We start from the raw sequence: 20,189 nt of genomic DNA on the forward strand, positions 1-20,189 counted from the left end.
GATGTCTCATTTGGGGACATCATGGAAATGCTCCGTATAAGGGGGGGGGTCTGCCCCCAAGTCTTCCTCGGACGAGTCCGTGTTCTTGGAGGCATTTGAAGCGGGCCCGTCTACCTCTTGGGTGTCACCTCCTGCCGACCCCCTGGTGGACCTCAATACCACCAGGGCGTGGAAGGAACCGGACACCGTGGAGCCAATTCCTAAGAGGCCCGATAGGATCCTCAGCCCACCGTCCGACCGTGCCCATTGGAGTAAGGGGCCTCCGGTAGATGCCATGTTGACGGCGGCGGCCACCAAGAGGGAACTTGCTCAGGAGAGTCCCTCAGTCCATCCCCCGAGCAAGGAGTCTCGGTTGATGGACCGCTTGGGGAAGCGGATGTTTAGTTCAGCGACCTTCTCAGTAAGGGCGCTGAACTACCTGGCACACGTCATTAGGATGCAGCGAGATCTCATTAAAGAATACGCTGCATCTCCCAGAGTCCATGTCGGAGGAGGACAGGGTGCTGCACTCCACCCGCATGGCCACTCTTAGATCAGTTACTAATACCTCTATGCGGCTACTCTCCCACACTACGGAAGGCGCCGCTAGAGCCGCAGGGACAGGCCTAGTCACTAGACGTCAGGCCTGGCTCCGTCACTGCGATTTTTCTGAGCCCTTCAAAGCGTCATTTGCGAACGCCCCCTTTGATGGTTCTGCCCTCTTTGGCAAAACCGTTCGCGAGACCTTGACCCAGAGCGAGAAGGACGGGAAGACGCTGTCTGCCATCAAAATCCGCTTCTCTGCACCCCAGAGGCCCTACTCTAGGAACCAAAAGGGTCAGAAGAAGATGTGGTTCCGGAAGTCGCAGCAGTCCCAGCCTGCTCCGAACAACCAGTCCTTCCGTGGCAGAGGAGGACAGGGAGGACGCCGCCCTAGAGGCAGAGGGGCTCCCAGAAACTTCGGGTCCAGAGAACCTTTCTCTGAACGGCCCGCGCAGCAACCCTGAGGGGTTGCCCGGCTGCTCCACTCTGGAGACAGTCGGGGGACGTATTTCGGGGCACCTAGCGGCATGGGAGTCCATAACATCAGACCGCTGGGTTCTCCAAATCATATCCAGAAGATACCGCATCCCTTTTCTTCACTTTCCAAAGTTGAAGTCCCTCCCAGACGTTCCACCCGGTCAACGGGAGGCCGCTTTGGCAGAAATTGGCCATCTGCTAAAGAAAAGAGCCATCCAGCCCGTCCCCCCAGACCAGATCGGATCAGGGTTCTACTCCAGGTTCTTTTTAGTGCCAAAGAAGACGGGGGAACTAAGACCAATTCTAGACCTTTCTCTCTTGAATCTGGCAGTCCCCAAGGAAAAATTCCGAATGGTCACTCTGCAATCTATTCTCCCCCTTCTGGGAGAAAATCACTGGATGTGCTCTATAGACCTCAAAGATGCGTACTACCACATCCTGATGGACAGGCACTCCAGGAGGTTCCTCCGCTTCCGGCTGGGAGCCAGTCACTACCAGTTCCGGGTCCTTCCCTTTGGTCTCACCACAGCCCCCAGGGTGTTCACCAAAGTATTAGCAGTGGTAGCGGCCCACCTGAGGCTTCAGGGGGTGCAGGTCTTTCCCTACCTGGACGACTGGCTTCTTACCACCCCAACAAGGCATCTACTATTATTGGCGCGAGACTCCTTTCTCCATCTTGCTCCCTTTCTGGGCATTACAATAAATACAAAGAAATCCAACCTGGCGCCCACACAGCTCTTAGATTTTATAGGGGCCAGGCTAGACACAAGGAGTTTACGAGCCTTCCTCACTGCGGACAGAGTTCAAAATCTGCAGCTCCAGGTGCGGGCCATTCTCCACTCAAGTTCTGTTCCGGCGGAGTTGGTCCTGAGGGCTCTAGGGTCCATGGCGTCTGCTATAGCACTTCTTCCTCTTGCCAGGCTCAATATGCGCATCCTCCAGTGGACTCTCTTAGTACAGTGGTCATACCTTGCTCTCCCTATGCATCATCCCATTGCGATCAGCAAGGCTTGCAAGCGGTCCCTCCTGTGGTGGCTTCACTCTCCAGATCTCCACGGAGGCCGCCCATTTTGTGCTCCCCCCCCCCCTCGCCACGGTGACCCCGGACGCCTCCGCCTCGGGTGGGGGCATTTTAGGCGGACCGTCCAAGGCACGTGGAACGATACAGAGACCTTACTGCATATCAACGTTCTAGAGATGAGAGCAGTGCTCTTAGCGTTGCTAGCACTTCAGGACTTTCTTCCCTTGGGAACAATTGCGATTCAATCGGACAACATGTCTGTCGTCTGGTACATCAACAAGCAAGGGGGAACAAGGTCTTAGTCCCTTTGTCGTGATGCCATGAGAGTTTGCGAATGGGCAATCTCCACCAACCGCTTTCTAATAGCAACGCACATTCCGGTCGGTCCAACATCCTGGCGGACAAGCTCAGTCGCACCATTCTGACCCCTTACGAGTGGTCTCTCAATTTTCAAGTAGCGGAACGCATATTCGCACGGTGGGGAACTCCTTCATGCGATCTTTTTGCCTCTCCCTCAAACACCAAGTGCGACAGTTTTTTCGCTCTGATACCCCCTCCAGGAGGTTCTCCAAGAGACGCTCTGGTGCATGCTTGGCCACCCGGTCTTCTTTACGCTTATCCACCCTTGCCTCTGATGCTCCAAGTTCTTCAGAAAGCCTCTCGGGTGGGTTGCAGAATGATTCTCATTGCTCCGTTTTGGCCCCCGACAGATCTGGTTCCCCTTTCTAAGGTCTCACTCGGTGAATCCTCCTTGGATTCTAGATCCCATTCCGGATCTGATATCCCATCCATCCTGCATACCTCCTCCGAACCTGGACAACCTGAAGCTGACTGCTTGGCTGCTCCAGTTCCACTCTTGATCAGGACTCCCGGTATTTCGTCACCTGTTAAGGCAATACTGGTGACAGCTCATAAACCGTCCACTAGGAAAGTCTACCGCAGCAAGTGGAAACGGTTTTCTTTGTGGGCGGAGCGGCAAGGCCTGAATCCCTTCACGGTTCCTCTCCCCTCAGTGCTTGACTTTCTAACCACTCTTTTTAACGATGGTGCCAGCAGTTCCACAGTCAAAGTACCATGACCATGACTCTAATCCTCTTATGTCAGCCAAGTTGTGTAAAATTTTCCTTAAAGGTACTTTTCTTCTCAGGCCCCCTGTAAAACAAGCGGTTCCTCCTTGGGACCTCTCTTTGGTTCTCCAGGCCTTGACCGCCCCCCCTTTCGAACCAGCGGCTACGGTGGATCTCAGATTCTTGTCTTTCAAGACAGCCTTTTTGGTAGCCATTACATCGGCCAAGAGAGTTTCAGAGCTTCAAGCATTATCAGCTAAACCTCCTTATTTGGTATTTCATCCGGACCGTGTTTACCTCAGGACCAACCCGTCCTTTCTTCCTAAAGTTGCTTCTGAAGCAAACATTAATCAGTCCATTAACCTCCCTGTTTTCTTCCCTAAGTATGAAAACAAAGGTGAATACAAGCTTCACTCATTAGATGTTCACAGGCAACTTAGATTTTATCTAAACAGAATGGCTGGTCATAGGCAATCCGACCAGTTGTTTATTTCCTTTGCTAAATTTAATTTGGGCAAGCCAATTTCTAAAGTTTCTCTGTCTCGCTGGATTTCACAGTGCATCTTATTGGCTTATCAAGCTTCAGGAAGGCCCGCACCGGAGGGTGTACATGCCCATTCAACCCGGTCAGTATCTACCTCGGCAGCCTTCAAGGCTAGGATTCCTCTAGATGATATTTGTGCAGCAGCCACGTGGGCTTCATCTCATACTTTTATTTCCCACTGTAAGTTGGATCTTGCATCTAGGGGTAGAGCATCATTTGGCTCCGCGGTGCACCGGAATATCCTTCCATGATGGCCGCCCAAGATTCAGGTAGCTGGGGACTCTGTCCCACAGGTTGCAGACAAATGAATCTCCTACTTCAGATTTAGAAGTTATGTACTCACCATAACGTTCCATCTGAGTAGGTGTATTCATTTGTCTGCAACCATCCCGCCCTCCTATCCCCCTGGCCTTTCAGTTTCCTGCATATTATCTGTTACCCTTTTCAGGGTGTTTTTTGCTGTTGGCAAACTCGATCTGAGGTCATGAGGGTAGAGCAGGGCATTATGGGTGAGGGGAGGAGCTGAGAGCTTGGATCCATAGCTGGTAAACCATGCCGGTTCGGATCCGATATCGGATCCATAACCCATAGGTTGCAGACAAATGAATACACCTACTCAGATGGAACGTTATGGTGAGTACATAACTTCTAATTCTGTTTAGCCAGGTATGTGTTTCAGGTGTCACTTTGATTTGAATCTTAAAGGACTTCATATTATGTACTTGTTTGAAGACCAGGTGGATGAAATTCCAGATTTTTGAGATTTATGAGGAATAGAGACAGTCTCCAGCAATGTTGTGCAACTTTGTTGTTAGTTTAATTGAAGATATGCTACTGCTAAGTGTTCTATTTCCTGAGTAATGTAGAATGTGACTCAGGCCAGAGTATTTTACAGGTTAGTAGATGAAATTATGCATGGTAACTAGTTCCGAGAGCGATAACTAGTTCTAAGAGAGTTAGGGTATGTGACAGTATCGTTCAATGAAGCTGCTTTAGAGCCACACAGTGGTGAGATCTGTACAACAAATTAGTGCAAATTTTGCTACTTTGTTGTAGCATTCCTTAAGTGGCTGGTCTGGGTTGCCTGTAGATTTAATGAAAAGGAAGGCTGCTTAGAGGAGAGCTGGAAGCAGGAGGGTTAATGTAATGTATTTTCTTGTCTTGTTTGCTATGTAAGATTTTATTCCTTACAGGGTGTTTGATTTTGGTGTTTTCACCTCATTTTCTATGTGGTAGTCAAATTTCAGGTCATCAGTAATGATATCTTGTAGGGTAGTGTGTGTTACTAGCTCAGTTTTGGTGTTTTTTCTGGAAGTTAAATCAGAGGGATTTCCAGTTTTTAAACATGAACCATTTTCATTGCCTGTGTCATATCATATGTGGTAATTCAATCATACATTTGTATAAATGAAAACAAACCATATTGGCATATTTTAAGTTGCAAACATCATATATCACACACAGTCTTCTGTAGGCTTTGTATTAGAACAGTAACCCACCGGCATTTTTGCACAGAAATGGGTGTGCCCAAATTGATTGACAGGGCAAGTCCATGTGACGTGGAATGGTAATCATGGCTGATTGACAAGCCATGCAGATTTGCGAATGACATCGTGAATATTTGTGTTCCAGTAGAAATGCAAGACGTTAAGACATTATATGACAAAAATAAACTGAATTTTTTATTTTTATTTTACATTTGTTGACCAGGCTAGTCTAACTGGATATATGTCCATTTTCGGTAGAGGCCCGGGGAGATAAGCTCCAAGACCTGAATAAAATACAAATACAAATAAATTACAAACTACAAAAAGCAAAAAAATTTGTAAGAAAAAAAATAGCAAAAATAGTAAAAATATAATAAAAAAATAACCAAGCAATGGTTATATGTGCAGTAAGGCATAGAGGTTAGCACAGGGTTTGTAAAGAGGACAAAAGTCTTAAACAGTGCAAAAAGAAGGTACAGGGACTAATTACAGGTCAAGACAATAGTGGAGAAAGGAAGTTAGTTGTGAAGTGATTTTACTAAGCATTTATTAGAAAAAAAAAAGGTATATAAGGAGAAGTGAAATGATGTCCAATAGGGAGACATGAGAGAAGTATAGTAAGAAGGAAGATGTAACAGTGGATAGTAAGCACAATATAGGGAAGGTCAAGTATAAAGAGATAGATGGCTAGTCTGGTTTGGTACAGGGGCATAGCCAGTATGATTTGATGTAAAGTTTAAGTCTGTTTTTGAAGAGTGATAAGGAAGTAAGTGAGTACAGGTCATTAGGGATAAGATTCCAGGATTTACCTTCAGTATAAGAGAAGAGAGAATCCCCAGCCCTTTTATTAGATTTGGAGGTGTGTACAAGAAGTTTGTGTGAGGAGCGTAGAGACTTCAGATTTTTATAGGGAGTAATGAGGCTAGATAAACTAGGAGTATTAGAAGGTTTGTAAAGAATGTTGCGGGCAATGGTTAGTTGGTGAAATTTAATCAGGTGTAGTTCTAACCATCCTAGCTGATTTAGCTTTATACAATGGTGTGTTCTAAATGGGTTTCCTGTTGCAAATCTTGCAATGTTATTATAGGATGATTCCAATTTGCTGAAGACAGTCTTGGATAGATTAGTAAAAATAGGAGAAGCGTAAAGGAGTGTTGAGATCAAATGAGTGTGAGCTACAGTAGTTTTGGTAGTAGGAGAAAGGAAGGGTTTAATCCTATAGATAGTGCCAATTTTTTTTGACAGTCTTTATAGTATTGTTGATATGGATGTCGAAGTTCAGATTATTGTCGATGGTGACACCTAGAAGTTTAGTGGTAAAGTCAGGAGATATTATGGTACCATTGGTGGATGTCACAGAGAAATGAAAAGGAGAGGACTTTTGAGTAGGAGTGAAGAGGAGGAGTTTGGTTTTCTTTGGGTTCAGAAGAAGGCAACACTGAGTGAACCATTGTTCTACTATGTTGAATACCTTCTGGGTGAGACAGTGAAGGTCTTGGTAGGATGTGGCAGAGCATAGTAGTGTGGAGTCGTCAGCATATTGTGTGCAAGTGGCTAAGGGATAGCTAGATGAAGGTAATTTATAAATGCGGAGAAGAGGTCTTAGTATGGACCACTGGGGGATGCCTATGGTAACGGGTAGATGGGTGGATAGAGTGTTATGCCATAGTACTGCTTGCTGTCATTTGTCAAGGTAGGATTGGAACCATTTTATGGAATGTGGGTCTAATGACAGAGATTTTAGTATGTTTATGAGAATCTGGTGGTTTACCATGTCAAATGCTTTAGACAGGTCGATAAATAGAGCCGAAGAAAGTTTATTTAGGTTTCATTGTTTAATGTAATCAGTAAAGGAAAGGAGGGCAGTGGTAGTTCTGTGTGAGGGTCTGAAACCATGTTGACAGTTGGAAAGTAAATTGTTTTCAATTAAGTGGTGGAGTAATTGCCTGTGGATACATTTCTCCATAATCTTAGCTAATGGAGAGAGTAGGGCATAGGGCGATAGTTTGATAGCTCAATGGAGTGTCCTCCTTTATGCAGGGGGATAACATGGGAGACTTTCCATAAGGTGGGAATGTGACCTTCGCTTATAGTTCTATTTATCAATATGGAAATAGGGTAGGCAATAGCATTGAAGGATAACTGTAGAAATTCAGAAGTCAGTTGGTCTGCTGAAGGAGAGCATGGTTTCAGTTTATTCAAAAGGTTTTGAATAAGTTTGGTTGGGACTGGTTGGAACTGAAAAGGAGGGGGTGGGGTTGAGGTGTAAGAAGGTAGTGTGACGGTATTAGATGATAGTTGACTAGCTAATGTTTGGATAGCATCTGTAAAGAAGGTGTTGAAGGTATTAGCTGTATGGATAAGCATTTTCTGGTTTGTATTTTGGGGGTTTAGGTGTAGTGGATTGACCTGGGTGGAGTAACTGCTTAATGCTAGCCCATAATTTTTTGTGGGTTGTTGTGATTAGGTTGTTGAAATTGTAAGTAATATTTTTTTATCAGAAAGTATGGTCTTCTTAGTGTCATTTGTAAGTTGTCTAAAGGTTTGTTGATCAACAGGGCTTTTGGTCATTCTCCATTTGGCCCAATATTTATTTCTGAGTTGAATTTTATGTTTGGCTTCACTGGATAGCCATGGGGCAGAGTTGGCCTTAATTCTAATAGATCTGGTTGGAGCGTGATGATTGAGAATGGAAAGGAAGGTAGTATTAAAGAAATTAATGGCTTCATCTAAAGGGAGGTGTTTTAAGGGAACCCAATTGCATGCTCTTAGTTCCATTTGAAATAAATTGGGGTTAAATTTCTTTTTGGATCTAATACTTCTGATAGAGGTTAGAAAAGGAGTGTTGGTTTTATGCCTGATGAAGTAGGTAAGTGAGTGGTCACTTATATCATCAGGGGGGCTTCCAGAATTATAGTAGTGAGTATGATTGTTTATAAGAATCCAGTCTAGTATGCTAGCTTTCTTGTTAGCTTTATTTATTCTAGTGGGTGAGGTAATGGTTTGAGAAAAACCATGTGGGTTAATGTGGGAGGTAGGAAGGCTAGTACAATAGGAATACCAATCCAAGTTTATATTGCCTAGGATTATGATTTCTTGAGGCAGGTGTTGGGTTAGCCAGCAAAGGATATTTTCCATGATGGCTATGTTATTTCCAGGGGGCAGATAGATACAGATAATGTAGATTGATTTGGCATTAAGTTCAAGTTTAGAGATGAGAATTTCAGTATGGGAATTTAGAGGTAGATTACAGTTGTATGTGGTTAATTGTAATCCAGATTTGAATAAAATAGCAACCCCTCCACCTTTCTTAGCTACTCTATCATTTCTTAGGATATTATATCCAGGTGGGATAATTTCATTATCCTTGATACTAGGTTTTAGCCATGTTTCTTTTAGGCAGATAATGTTAAAGGAGTATGCTTATAGGAGAGCATGGAGTTGAGTTACTTTGTTGTTAATACTACGTATATTTAGATGAGCTAGTAGGAGGGAGTTAGGTGGTTTAGCGAGGGGGTAAGTGGTTGATTGATTATGGTTTTGGAGAGAGGTAGAGGTTGCTGTAGGGCCTGGGTTAGGATGAATATCACCGTCCTTTAGTGAGAGGAGTTGTCCTAGATAGCTTAGGTTAGGGAGCTTGCTGTATGGAAGTAACAGTCTCTTAAGATGTAGTGAATTATATTTAATATGTAGTGTTCTATGATGCATAGCAAGTGGGTAGCTGGGTGAGCATATTATGTTTGTATGGTTATGTAGATATGGTAAGGGTTGAGAGTTAGTATGTTGATTGGGGTAGTCAGTGTATGGATATATAGGGTGTTCATATGAGGAAAGTAAATAGGCAAAGGTTAAAAGTGGTAGTGATACAAGAGTAAAGCAGAGTGGAATCTGAGAAGGGATGGTAGGATTAGCCATTGGGAAGGATTGACTGTTTGTTAGAAATATATTTAGAGATGGAAGTGTTTAAGCTGAGAGTGTGTAGAGATATGAGGGTGTGGTGAGTATGGGGTGGAGTGTTGAAGAGATGGGAAGATAAGAGAAAAATTGGCCAATTGGAAATGTGTAGAGGTTAATGAGAAGAGGAAGGGGTGTGGTTAGAAAGTATAAGAGTAGGACCCCTGGGGGTGGGTGGGAATTGGGGAGCGGAGTAAGCCCGCAGGGCGAATGGAGTGGGTAGAAACAAAGAGAAAGGAAGAAGGCAAGACTGAGAAGAAACAATCGGTAATTAGGTAAGTAAGATCAGAGATGAGGAAAGTAAGGAGGATGTAGCACTTGTTTGGTGTAACTGTTAGTAAGGTAAGAACAGAGAGGGTCAGAGAGATAGGAGGCTAGTGGCAGGGAATTGATGGGTCCTTAGGAGAGGATTCAATATAGGGTAACTTAGGGGATAGGTGGATACTCAAGATAGGTATGTGCTGCCACCTAGTGGAGAAACAGTAGAAGACAAGAGCACTTAGAGCAGAGTAGGGAAAGGTAATAAGTACTGTAAGGGCCTAATAATGGGGTAAAAAGAAGTCCACAGAAGGCTGCTAGCATTGGAACGCAGGGGTAAATACAACATAGACTGGTTACAATGACTTGCCCTGGGATACATACACTTTAGGTCGATGCCATAGGATAAGCAAAGGAAGCCGAGAGAACAGTGAAGGATCCTTGCATAGAGTTTATTTTTCTGTCTGGAAGCCAGGAAAATCAGGAATGGTGGGAGGCTTAGGTTAGGTTATGCACTGTAGACTAACTGTAAGAAAAAGGGACAACATGAAGTGTTAGCAGGATAATTGTAAGGGGTAGCAAGTTAAATGATTCAGGAAAGCATACTAAAAATAGATAGTGGACTGACCTAGAGGACAGTGTGAGTTGAGGGTAAGTGGGAGAGTCTAGGATGTGGAAGATGAGATGAGGGTGAGTGAGAGTACTAACATAAGAATGCTAGGGAGGCTTAGGATACTAGATAATTTATGCAACAGATACACAGGAGTGAAACAGTCAACAAGTTAAATTCTCAGAGCAGGAAAATTAATTAGCAGCAGACATTTTCAAAGTAGTGAAATAAGAAAAAAATATTGTTAGTCTATTATGCTATATGAGCTGCAGGCATATATTAACATAAAAGTATTGCATGTACAGTCTAATAAATTATACACATTAGTATAAAAAAGCTAGGTAGTATTCAGCACCAGTACATTTAATACACTTCTTGGCAGTTGGGCTTAGACTAGACAGTATTCAGTTTTAGTAGGCGATACTGCACGTTAGTGTAAGCATTGTAAGAGTACTTTCCCTATTGTTGTACACTTAACACGTGCAGACAATTTGTTGGACTTGGCGGCAATTACTATTGCTCCTGTTTAAGCTAGGGTGCCAGCCTTTAAATGATACTTATACTGAATTAGTAGCTAAGATCTGGCAGTATGTGTGGGCAAATATTGCCTGTTAGCAATCAAATTAATTGCGAAACAGGAAAAATAGTCTGATACTCACTGTATCTGAGACACATGTGCTTTAGCAAAGTCTCCTTGTAAGGAATGAGCTTTGTAACGAGTGTTTCAAAGGTTTGGCTAAGTTAGCAAGGTAATATAGATAGAATGTATCAAATGTTTCAGTTGTCTCAATTGTAACAAAAAAACTTTAGTATTGGGGAGTTTGGGGCCTGAAAAACACCACAACTCATGAGCGGACACTCAGCAGTGGCCGATTCTAACCATGTACATTAGGCAGAATTGCATTTAGCTGGTATTTAGCACGGATAATATGCACGGACTGGGCGCCAAAATCACGTGCGTTGAAATGGCTGGGCAGTTAACCAGCCAAGGCACAACCAATTGTAGAGCGGACGCAGTCAGTTAAGCATCAAAAACAAATTTAAGCAAGACTCAACGGCTCATAGAGCGGACTCCAACAGTGTAAAATGGCCAAGCAGTTCACAAAGCACAGCACTTTCAGTTTAGAATTACACGTTAAGCTCACACAAACCCTTTAAATAGAGCAAAAAATTAAAGAATATCATAGCCGTAACCCAGGCAAGACCTGTTAGGACATGACCAATTTAAGCACAGCAAGGCACAGTCGCTCATAGAGCAGACACAGACAGATTTACCAGCTATACATAATAAAAGTAAAGGTGCAAACCGCTCAGAGCGGACACAAAGCTTATGTTACCGGGCAGTTCACTCAGCACTACTAAAGCAGAAGAATAGTTACTAGTTGAGCACACACAACCTCGTAAGCAGCAGTGCAGAATTGCATTTGTATTTCTCCCACACAGACATGATAATGCAACTGCTGAATCCTTACAAATACAAGTAAAGCAACAGTTATTTTATAAGAAAAAGTCTGTTTGCTTTAGTGTTTTATAGTAATCGCTTTTGCAACCCCCATGTTTCTTTATTATAAGTCTGTGCAGTAATTGCGTTTGCAGGGATGGAAGCCCCCTGCACCCCCATGTTTCTTTAGCATAGTTTTGTACAGTAATTGCTTTTGCAGGGGGGCAAGCCCCCCTGCAACCCCCATTTTTTTTTTTTTTTTTTTTTTTTTTTTTTTTTAGTAACTGTGTCTGATGTGAAGTAGTGTGCATGCCACGTTACAGAAGAAGGCTCAAAAGTGCAGTTTTCCACCAAGGACTACAGATGTTCTTTGTGTTTCACTGTTGCAGTCATTACATTTGAGTAATCCTGCTGGCAGGTTGCCCTCAGCCGGCCTGAATTCCAAAGTCTTGGGTCCTGCGTCGGCTGCTGTCACCCCTTCCCTGACGTCAGGGGTATAAAAAAAGCAGCCAACACCATTTTCTTCAGTCTTTCTTGCCGCGCGGTGCCCGAAGTAGAAGCAGTTTGCAAGTGCCGGTCGGCCGACTACTGAGATTTTTGTGTTTGAGTTTCAGATCCGAAGTCTTCAATAAAGCTAAGTACCCCGTTGGGAAAACTTTTTTCTTGCTCCAGACTGATGTCAGAAAAAGTTAATAATTGTATTTCTTGTGGAAAGCAAATACCTCATAAGGATTTTCATTCTTACTGTATTCCTTGCCTAGGCCCTGATCACAATGTTACTGGTTGTCGGTTTTGTGCTAGATTTAACCAACGCACTGTTAAGCGTCTGTATGATTTTGCTTTAAACTTTTTTGGACGCTGGTTTAATTACCCTGAAATGTCATCAGATAGCCATCCAACTACCGGAGTTTACATAAAACGCAAAGAAAAGGATAGAGAAAAACAACCGAGGCCCAAAACCAACGACGAAGCTTCTCCTAAGCCAGTCGCCGGTTCTCAGTGAGGTGCTTTCACAGCCCCTGACGCCTGCTACTTTAGAGTCGCACACCGCTACCGACTCCCACGTGGAGTCAGCCATGCCGCTGGATACTCAAGGTATTGGAGCCTTGGACTCTAATCCTTCAGATGGGTCCGGAGCCGCTGAGCAGGTACCGGCTTCTGAGGGGGTATTCAGACCTAAACATCTTTACATTAAAACTACTTCAGCTTCAAAGGCAAAGACTAAAGCACCTTCTAAAGCAAGGAAACAAACTCAAGAGCCACATGGATAGGCCTCTATGCCCAAAAAACAGATGCTCAAAATGGCCGAGGACTTGATTACCTTGATCAGGGGTTCCCATCCCCCACCTGATAAGAGGCCTAGGCAAGACACTGACTATGAATCCTCAGATCAGGTTTCTATTTCTTCTGATTCCTCTTCTGATCAGGAATATTCTCTTCCCCCCATGAGGATTCTGATGCTGAAGAATCTATACCTTCAGCATCTCCTCCTGAGGACTGTTCTTTTGGGGAAACCTTGCATGCCATGAGGGAGCATTTCCACTGGGAGAGCCAAGATTTTTCTGAATCTAAAAAGAGGCTCAGGGATTTTCTTTTACTACTTCAGCACAGGCCTCGAGCCATTCCACCTGTGTTAGACATTGTAGATGTGTTTTCGGAGTCTAGTCTGACCCCGGACTCCTTACCCCCAGCTCCTGTTAAGCCTGACAGATATTACAGGGTTCCTGACTCGCACAAATTTATTTTTAAAAACCCTGCTGCTGACCCAGAAACTATTTCAGAGGGTCCAAAGGGAGTTAAGGCTTCCACTGCAAAAAACCCAACCCCCTCTGACTGAGATTCAAGGTTACTGGAAAGATGGGGAAAAAAGGTTTACACATCAGCAACTTTGGCTATAAGGGCCTTAAACTGTCAGTTTCATATGCTTAAGTATCAGCAACATGTCATGGGGTTGCTTAAATAGAAAATGTTGTTAAATTCTGAATGTGCAGAAAACAAGGAAATGCAGGATTTATTGTATGCAGCAGAACAAGTTGTAAAACATACTTTGCAATGTGGTTTTGATTCTTTGGAGGCCTCCTGCAGGGCCGCAGTTATGGGTTCTGTAATTAGGAGGCATGCTTGGTTAAAGGAACAAAATCTGCCTGATCATGTTAGTTAAATTACTAGATGCACCTTTACAGCATGATACTTTGTTAGGTGTTAAGGCTGAAGAGCTGTTAAAGAAAATGGAGGACAAAGCTAAATATATGCAAACTGTCAAAGATTTTTTACAAGTACAGCCACCTAGGTTTAGTAGACACTGGCCTACAAAGAATTTGTCCTTTCCTGTGTCAGACAGACCTCAAAGGGGCAGATCCAGACGCCCTAGGGGCAGATCCCAGGTGCAAGGTTCTTATAGGCCCAAGCAATGGGGTGCTTCTTCCTCCAAAGCTGGAGAAGATAAAGCACAAACATACAGAAAACAGTCCCAATGACTTCTCCCTGCCTGCAACAAGCACTTAACTTCTGGCAGCACCCTTAGGGGGAAAATTAGCACTTTTTATTCAAAATTGGCACATCATAACCCAGGACAAGTGGGTTCTAAACATAGTGTCACAAGGCTGCAAGTTCCATTTCCATACTCTGCCAAAGGCAAACGGCTGGCCAGATCTGCCAAAAAATTAATGGGCAGAGGCACAAAAACAAGTCTCATCCCTTATGGACATGGGGGCCATTCAGCAAGTACCAGAGCAAGAGCAGGGACAAGGATTTTACTCAAGACTGTTCTTGGTACCCAGAAAGGACAAGGCCTGGAGGCCGATACTGGACCTATCTATTCTGAACACTTTCCTGGCTATTCCAAAATTCAAAATGTTGACTTTGCAGCAGCTTCTGCCCATGCTGGGCAAGAATGCTTGGCTTGTGACTTTAGACCTAAAAGAGGCATACCTGCATGTTCCAGTCAGACAATCATGCAGAAGATACCGAAGATTCAAGGCTGGCTCAATGCATTACCAATTCTCTGCACTGCCCTTTGGCTGATCTACTCTGTCCAGGGTCTTTACAAAGTGCCTGGCACCAGTAATTGCATTCTGCAGACAAAGAGGAATACAAATATATCCTTACTTGGACGACTGCCTCATTCAAGCAGAAAACAAGGACATTCTTCTTCAGCATCTGGAGTTTGTGAAAAGACTTCTAACATGCCTAGGGTACACAGTCAGCAAAAAGAAATCAAAACTAGTACCCTCACAAGAGATAACATTCCTGGGTGCAAGCTTGAATACAACTGCCCAGATAGCTTATTTCATGCCAGACAAAGGCAACTGACTACCTATTTCAAAATGTTGGCAACAAAGGCCCAGTTATCTGCAAGAAAAATTCTGCAGGCTTTGGGCTTCGTGGCATCCTGCATCCTACTAATTCCATATGCAAGACTGCATTTGAGGAAACTTCAGTGGTACCTGGAAAGTGTTTGGACTCATCATTACCACAGCCTGGAAACAATAGTTACTCTCATTCCCTGCCTGCAACAGGAGGTTTGATGTTGGGCAAAGGCTTGTCACCAGAACAAGGGACAGCCATTCACATTACCTCCAGCCAGGCAGACACTAACAACGGATGCATCATACTATGCCTGGGGAGCCCACATGGCAGGAAGATGCATTCATGGCACATGGTCCTCAAACCAAATGCATCTACATATCAATCAAAAAGAGATGTTAGCTGTTCAAAATGCCCTGACAGCCTTCAAGGACCTACTTCATCCGGGACAACTAATGATAAAGACAGACAACACCACAGCCATGTGGTATATATACCAGCAGGGGGGCACACATTCTTACCCCCTTTGCAGACTAGCCATGACCTTGGGGGACACAGCTTTGACTTACCAAGTACATCTGCAGGCACAATTCCTGCCAGGAAAGGAAAATACTCTGGCAGACGAACTAAGCAGAAATCTCATGGATCCCCACGAGTGGAAGCTGGATCCACAAGTCTTCAGCATGATAACAAGGAAATGGGGATGCCCGGATATAGATCTATTTGCCTCCCCTCTCAATTACCAACTAAAAAGATTCTGCACAAGGACTTATCACAGACAAGCATGGAAAGTGGATGCCCTATCAGTATATGCCTTTCCTCCACTGCCTCTCCTCTCCAAGGTGCTCCTAAAGGTCAGACAGGAGAAGCCAAAGATGATACTGATTGCTCCAGACTGACCACGCCAGTACTGGTATCCAATAATAAGAAACTTCTCTCTATACCCAGCTTGGACCTTACCTCAAATACCACGACTACTTTCCCAGCAAAACAATCAGATCATGCACAGCCAACTCAGGACATTTAAACTTGGCAGCATGGCGGATAATGTAGTCATACAAAAAACACCTCTCAGTAAAGCTGTGATGGTTGTCATTCTGGAAGCCAGAAGGCCTAGTACTAGAAAGTCATATGCTGGAAAATGGAAGAGATTCTGTGCCTGGAACCAGGCACAAGGAACTGATACAGTGGTGCCAAATATTCCTCAGATTTTGCAATACTTAACTGAGATGCTGGACAAAGGCCTATCTTTTTCATCAATTAAAATTCATGCCTGTGCCATTTCGGCTCATTACAATACAGAGCCACCACTTTTTTCTCTCCCTTTATTAAAGCAGTACCTCAGAGGAGAATTTATGGGCTAATTCTAATCAGACTGATCCATTTACTGCTCCCCTGCATTTTGTATTGGACTTCTTGGCTACACTTTTCAATGAAGGTGCTGCTGCAGCAGCTATTAGAGTTCAGTTAGCAGCAATTTCATACTTTCATATAGGAGAAAATGGCTACGTAATCATGTCAAATAGACTTTGTAAAGCCTTCTGAAAGGAACTACACTTCTAAGGCTTCTGTACAAAGATCCATCTCCACCTTGGGATCTAAATTTTGTGTTGTTACATATTATCTATCCTACCTTTGAACCTTCTGCTAGCTTTCTTGGAAGATGTTGTTTCTTGTAGCTGTCACCTCAGCAAGAAGAATTTCAGAATTACAGGCTTTATCTGTCAAACCACCATACTAGATTTTTCATAAGGACAGAGTTTCTTTACGCACCACCCCCTCCTTTCTGCCCAAGGTTGTATCTGAAAGTAACCTCAGTCAATCTATTGAGTTACTGGTATTCCTCCCAAATATTCAGAATAAAGGGGAATATTCATTACATCTATTTAGACGTTCATAGACAGTTAAGTTTTTGCCTACATAGAACTACAAAATTCAGAAAATCCAATTAGCTATCTGTTCCTATTCTAACACTAAGAAAGGCTTACCACTATCTAAGGTTACCTTATCCAAATGGCTTAATGAATGCATTTCCGTTTTTATAATTCTAAGAACAAGACTCTCCCTGCACTTCAAAGCTCATTCCACCAGGGCGATGGCTACTGCTTCAGCTTTCCAAGCAAGGCTATCTTTAGACAGTATCTGTGCTGCAGCTACATTGTCAAGTCGTCATACCTTTATTTCTCATTAAAAATTAGATTTGGCCCTCAGGAGTAGAGTGTCCTTTGGTTCTTATGGTCCTGAGGAATATTCTCCCATGAGCCAGCTAAGAATCGGTTAGCAGTGAGAATCAAGGCGAGATTGACAACATCATAGGTTCATAGGTTGGTACTAGGCTATCGGCCCTAGGGCCTATACAAGCCTAGCCATAACAATTTCCTGGCTATTTCTTCCCACACTATTTACTTCCCTGGACCCCTATCACGCTTTCGGTGTTTGGTGTGCTGCCACCTATGTGATAATTCATGGGTACGTGTTTTTTCCCAAAGGGGATAACTATACATTTCTTGGCATTGAGCTTGAGCCCATGGCTCTGGCACCAAGCATCTGTTTCTGTAAGGCCTTTTTGTAGAGTGTCCACATCCTCTGGGGATTCAATAATGGCTCCCAGTTTGCAGTCATCTGCGAACTTTTGTTAACTAGAGTCCCTTAGTGTTGGCCTGTACTTCAGAGAAGTAGATGCCAAACAAGAGAGGTCCCAGGACTGAACCTTGAGGAGCTCCACTTATCACTTGTTTGGAGCTGGATTTGGAGTCAACTCCTTTTACAGTGTGGGTTCTGGCAGTAAGCCTTCTATGTGGCACACCTCATCACTAAGGGCTTTTCATCCAGAAAAAAGGAAGTCATTGTCCCACTGTACTCATCCCTCATTAGACCCATTATAGAATACAACGCCCCATTTGGTATGTACCTCTCAAGACAACTGCAACAACTGGAAAGGCCACAGAAATACCTCACTAAAAGAATCACAGGCCTAAAGCAGATGCCCTATGCTGACCGCCTTAAAAAACTCCAGCTATACTCTTCGCATATCGTCTACTCTGAGGTGATCTCTGCTTAACAATACAAGGCCATGTCAAACCCAGAGCTGTTGGACATGCTACACTTAAAAAAAATCCCAATCCCTCAGAGCACACGCTCCAGGGATCTAAATCTTGTCATCACAATAAAAAATACACGCTGGAGGGATAGGTTCCTGACCCAGAGATTCTCCAGACTCTGGAATAGACTGCCCATACATGTCAAGCAGAGTGCCTCTTTCGCCCTCTTCAAAAGGAACCTTGATAATTGGATGGGAGAAAGGAAATTCACCCCGGGGATCACGTCAGTCACCCTGCTAGACAGGGGTCCAGGGAAGTATGGGAAGAAATAGCCAGGGAATTGTTATGGCTAGGCTAGTATAGGCCCTAGGGCCGATAGCCTAATACCAACCTATGAACCTATGTAAGCCACCCCCCCTTCAAAAAAGTGTGATGTTAGTGACCCTCATGTAGCTCATCAAAAGCTACTAATAAAGTTCATGTAATTCATTTCTTCATTAACTGTAAGGGGTGTGCACAGTTAGTAGTTATTTTTGACACAGACATCTGAGAAGGATGCGGTCAACAAGGTGGCTATAACTGCTGGATTTGTGGAATGTCCAGGGATTTTGTAGAATGTCCAGGGGTTACTCTGACTGAGCCTACTGAGCTAGTAAAGTTAAGAAGTCCTTAGTCTGTAGACTGTAAACAATGGTACTGATGGTCAATAAAGACTGGACGTGGTATGAGAAAGGCCAGGGCCCAAGATGCACTTAATCCGCCACTGGTGGTGATAGTGCTGTAGTAACTCTGCCTCAGTCTGTTATGCTTGACAGTGTTGTATGATTTGTATTATCTTTTTGAAAAAAAAATATTAATTGTAAAAAGTATTAAAAATTAGTGGGATATTTGACAGGAAATTTAAACAGTGGTACATAGTTTGAAAATTATAGTATGTGCTCTTTTACAGATGGTGTTATATTTTTGTTTTTGTTTTTTTGCTTGGATTATAAAAAACTAGCTGTACCATTTCAGCATTTTTGTTCTGTTAGTTTGTTTCAAAGCTTTTTCTGACATAGCTGCTTATGCCATAACCCTAATATGTCTTGTTTGTTTAGCTCCTCTGATTTCACACCCAGATATAATGAGAGAGATGGAAAAGTTGAACGTCGAAGTCATAATGGCAAGTACGATGTAGTTGATGGATATCCAAGGTAAGTATGCAGTTTGACTTTGTTTTGCTTGATTCCTATGGGATGTGGTGCTGAAAAATGCCTTTTGCACCTTTTGAAAAAGATATGTACCCTGCCTTACACAGATGAAGTGTAATCTTTCATTTTAAAGTGGAGAGTTTGATGATTAGCTCAGGGTCACATGTTTTGTTTGAGGCTGTGGCAGTAAATCATCAGTGTGAGCTGTCAGTATCTTGAGGATATCTTCTCATACTCACTTGTGGAAATTAAGACAGCCAATCACAGATGTAATGTAGCAAACACAAGGAACTGAATGATTTGCACAGAGTGACATTCAGGCAATTAGGTTGGATTTATTACTCATTAATGTGAGTTATGTGGCTTCCACAATGAGTGGACAAAACTGAATGTACCAAAGATCCCTAAACTACATTTGCTGAAAAAAGGATGAAAAACGCTTTTAAGTGTTTTTTTTTTGGGGGGGGGGGTAAGCATCCTTGTACCCCCTGATGTGAAGAGCAAGCCCCCACTCCCCCAAACTTGTATATTAACTCCATGATTGCACCAACTTGAAGGGGGGAATTCCCTCAAAGGGTATTACTACCAGCAGAATTCACCAACAGAGATTTCCTGTGGAGAAACTCCAGTCGTTGGTGGGTTTAACCTTTAGCAACTAAAGTTCAAATGTTCAATCTTTGTCCACCCATGTGTGCATTATACAAGATCTTTCAGTAATTCTGAAGAACTGAATGATTCTTTAATTTTCTTAGACAAATTTAGATTAATCTTGGATAAAAGTGGCCATTTTCCAAAGGACTATGCTCAGACTTATGTCAGTTGTGGGCTGTTGGAGTCTCTTATGTAAAACAGCTAAATCTCCAAAATTTTTCATGACATTTTCATAAGATATTAACTAGAATAATCTGTAAAACTTCCTTTATTGAGACTCTTGCCCTCAAATGCAAAGGAGTAACTGCTTCTTGAATGTTAAAGGAAAAAAAGTGTTACGTTTATGTCTGAGCATAGATTCATTTTATATAAAAATATGTTTGGGGCCAAAATTACAGTAACATTACGTATTTGCTTTTGATAGCATTTATTTATTGTACTGTAAAAGTTGCATTTTTTTGCCTTGAAACTGAGTGTGATAACTGTTGCAGTTTATCTATTTCAAAATGCCATAAAAGCCTTTCTGACTTGAATTTAACCATAACCTCAATGGGCAGTATTTGACTAGTATATCGATGTGTTCTCATGTTATTTTCAGGACAAAACTCTCGGATAGTTGC

At 43.2% G+C, this 20,189-nt stretch overlaps 1 protein-coding gene across 2 annotated transcripts in view; it reads left to right on the plus strand.

Annotated features, from left to right (window-relative positions):
• The window catches only part of NUDT9 (nudix hydrolase 9), a 394,594-nt gene that overhangs the window by 147,821 nt on the left and 226,584 nt on the right, over positions 1-20,189 (plus strand). For both annotated transcript variants that reach the window (XM_044086274.1, XM_044086275.1), the window contains exon 3: positions 18,826-18,921. In XM_044086274.1, coding sequence (XP_043942209.1) covers positions 18,826-18,921 — 96 coding nt within the window. The remainder of the gene's footprint in view (positions 1-18,825; positions 18,922-20,189) is intronic.

Source organism: Protopterus annectens, chromosome 10.part0 (genome assembly GCF_019279795.1).
Source record: "Protopterus annectens isolate FY-2018-M chromosome 10.part0, PAN1.0, whole genome shotgun sequence".
NCBI lineage: Eukaryota > Metazoa > Chordata > Ceratodontiformes > Protopteridae > Protopterus > Protopterus annectens.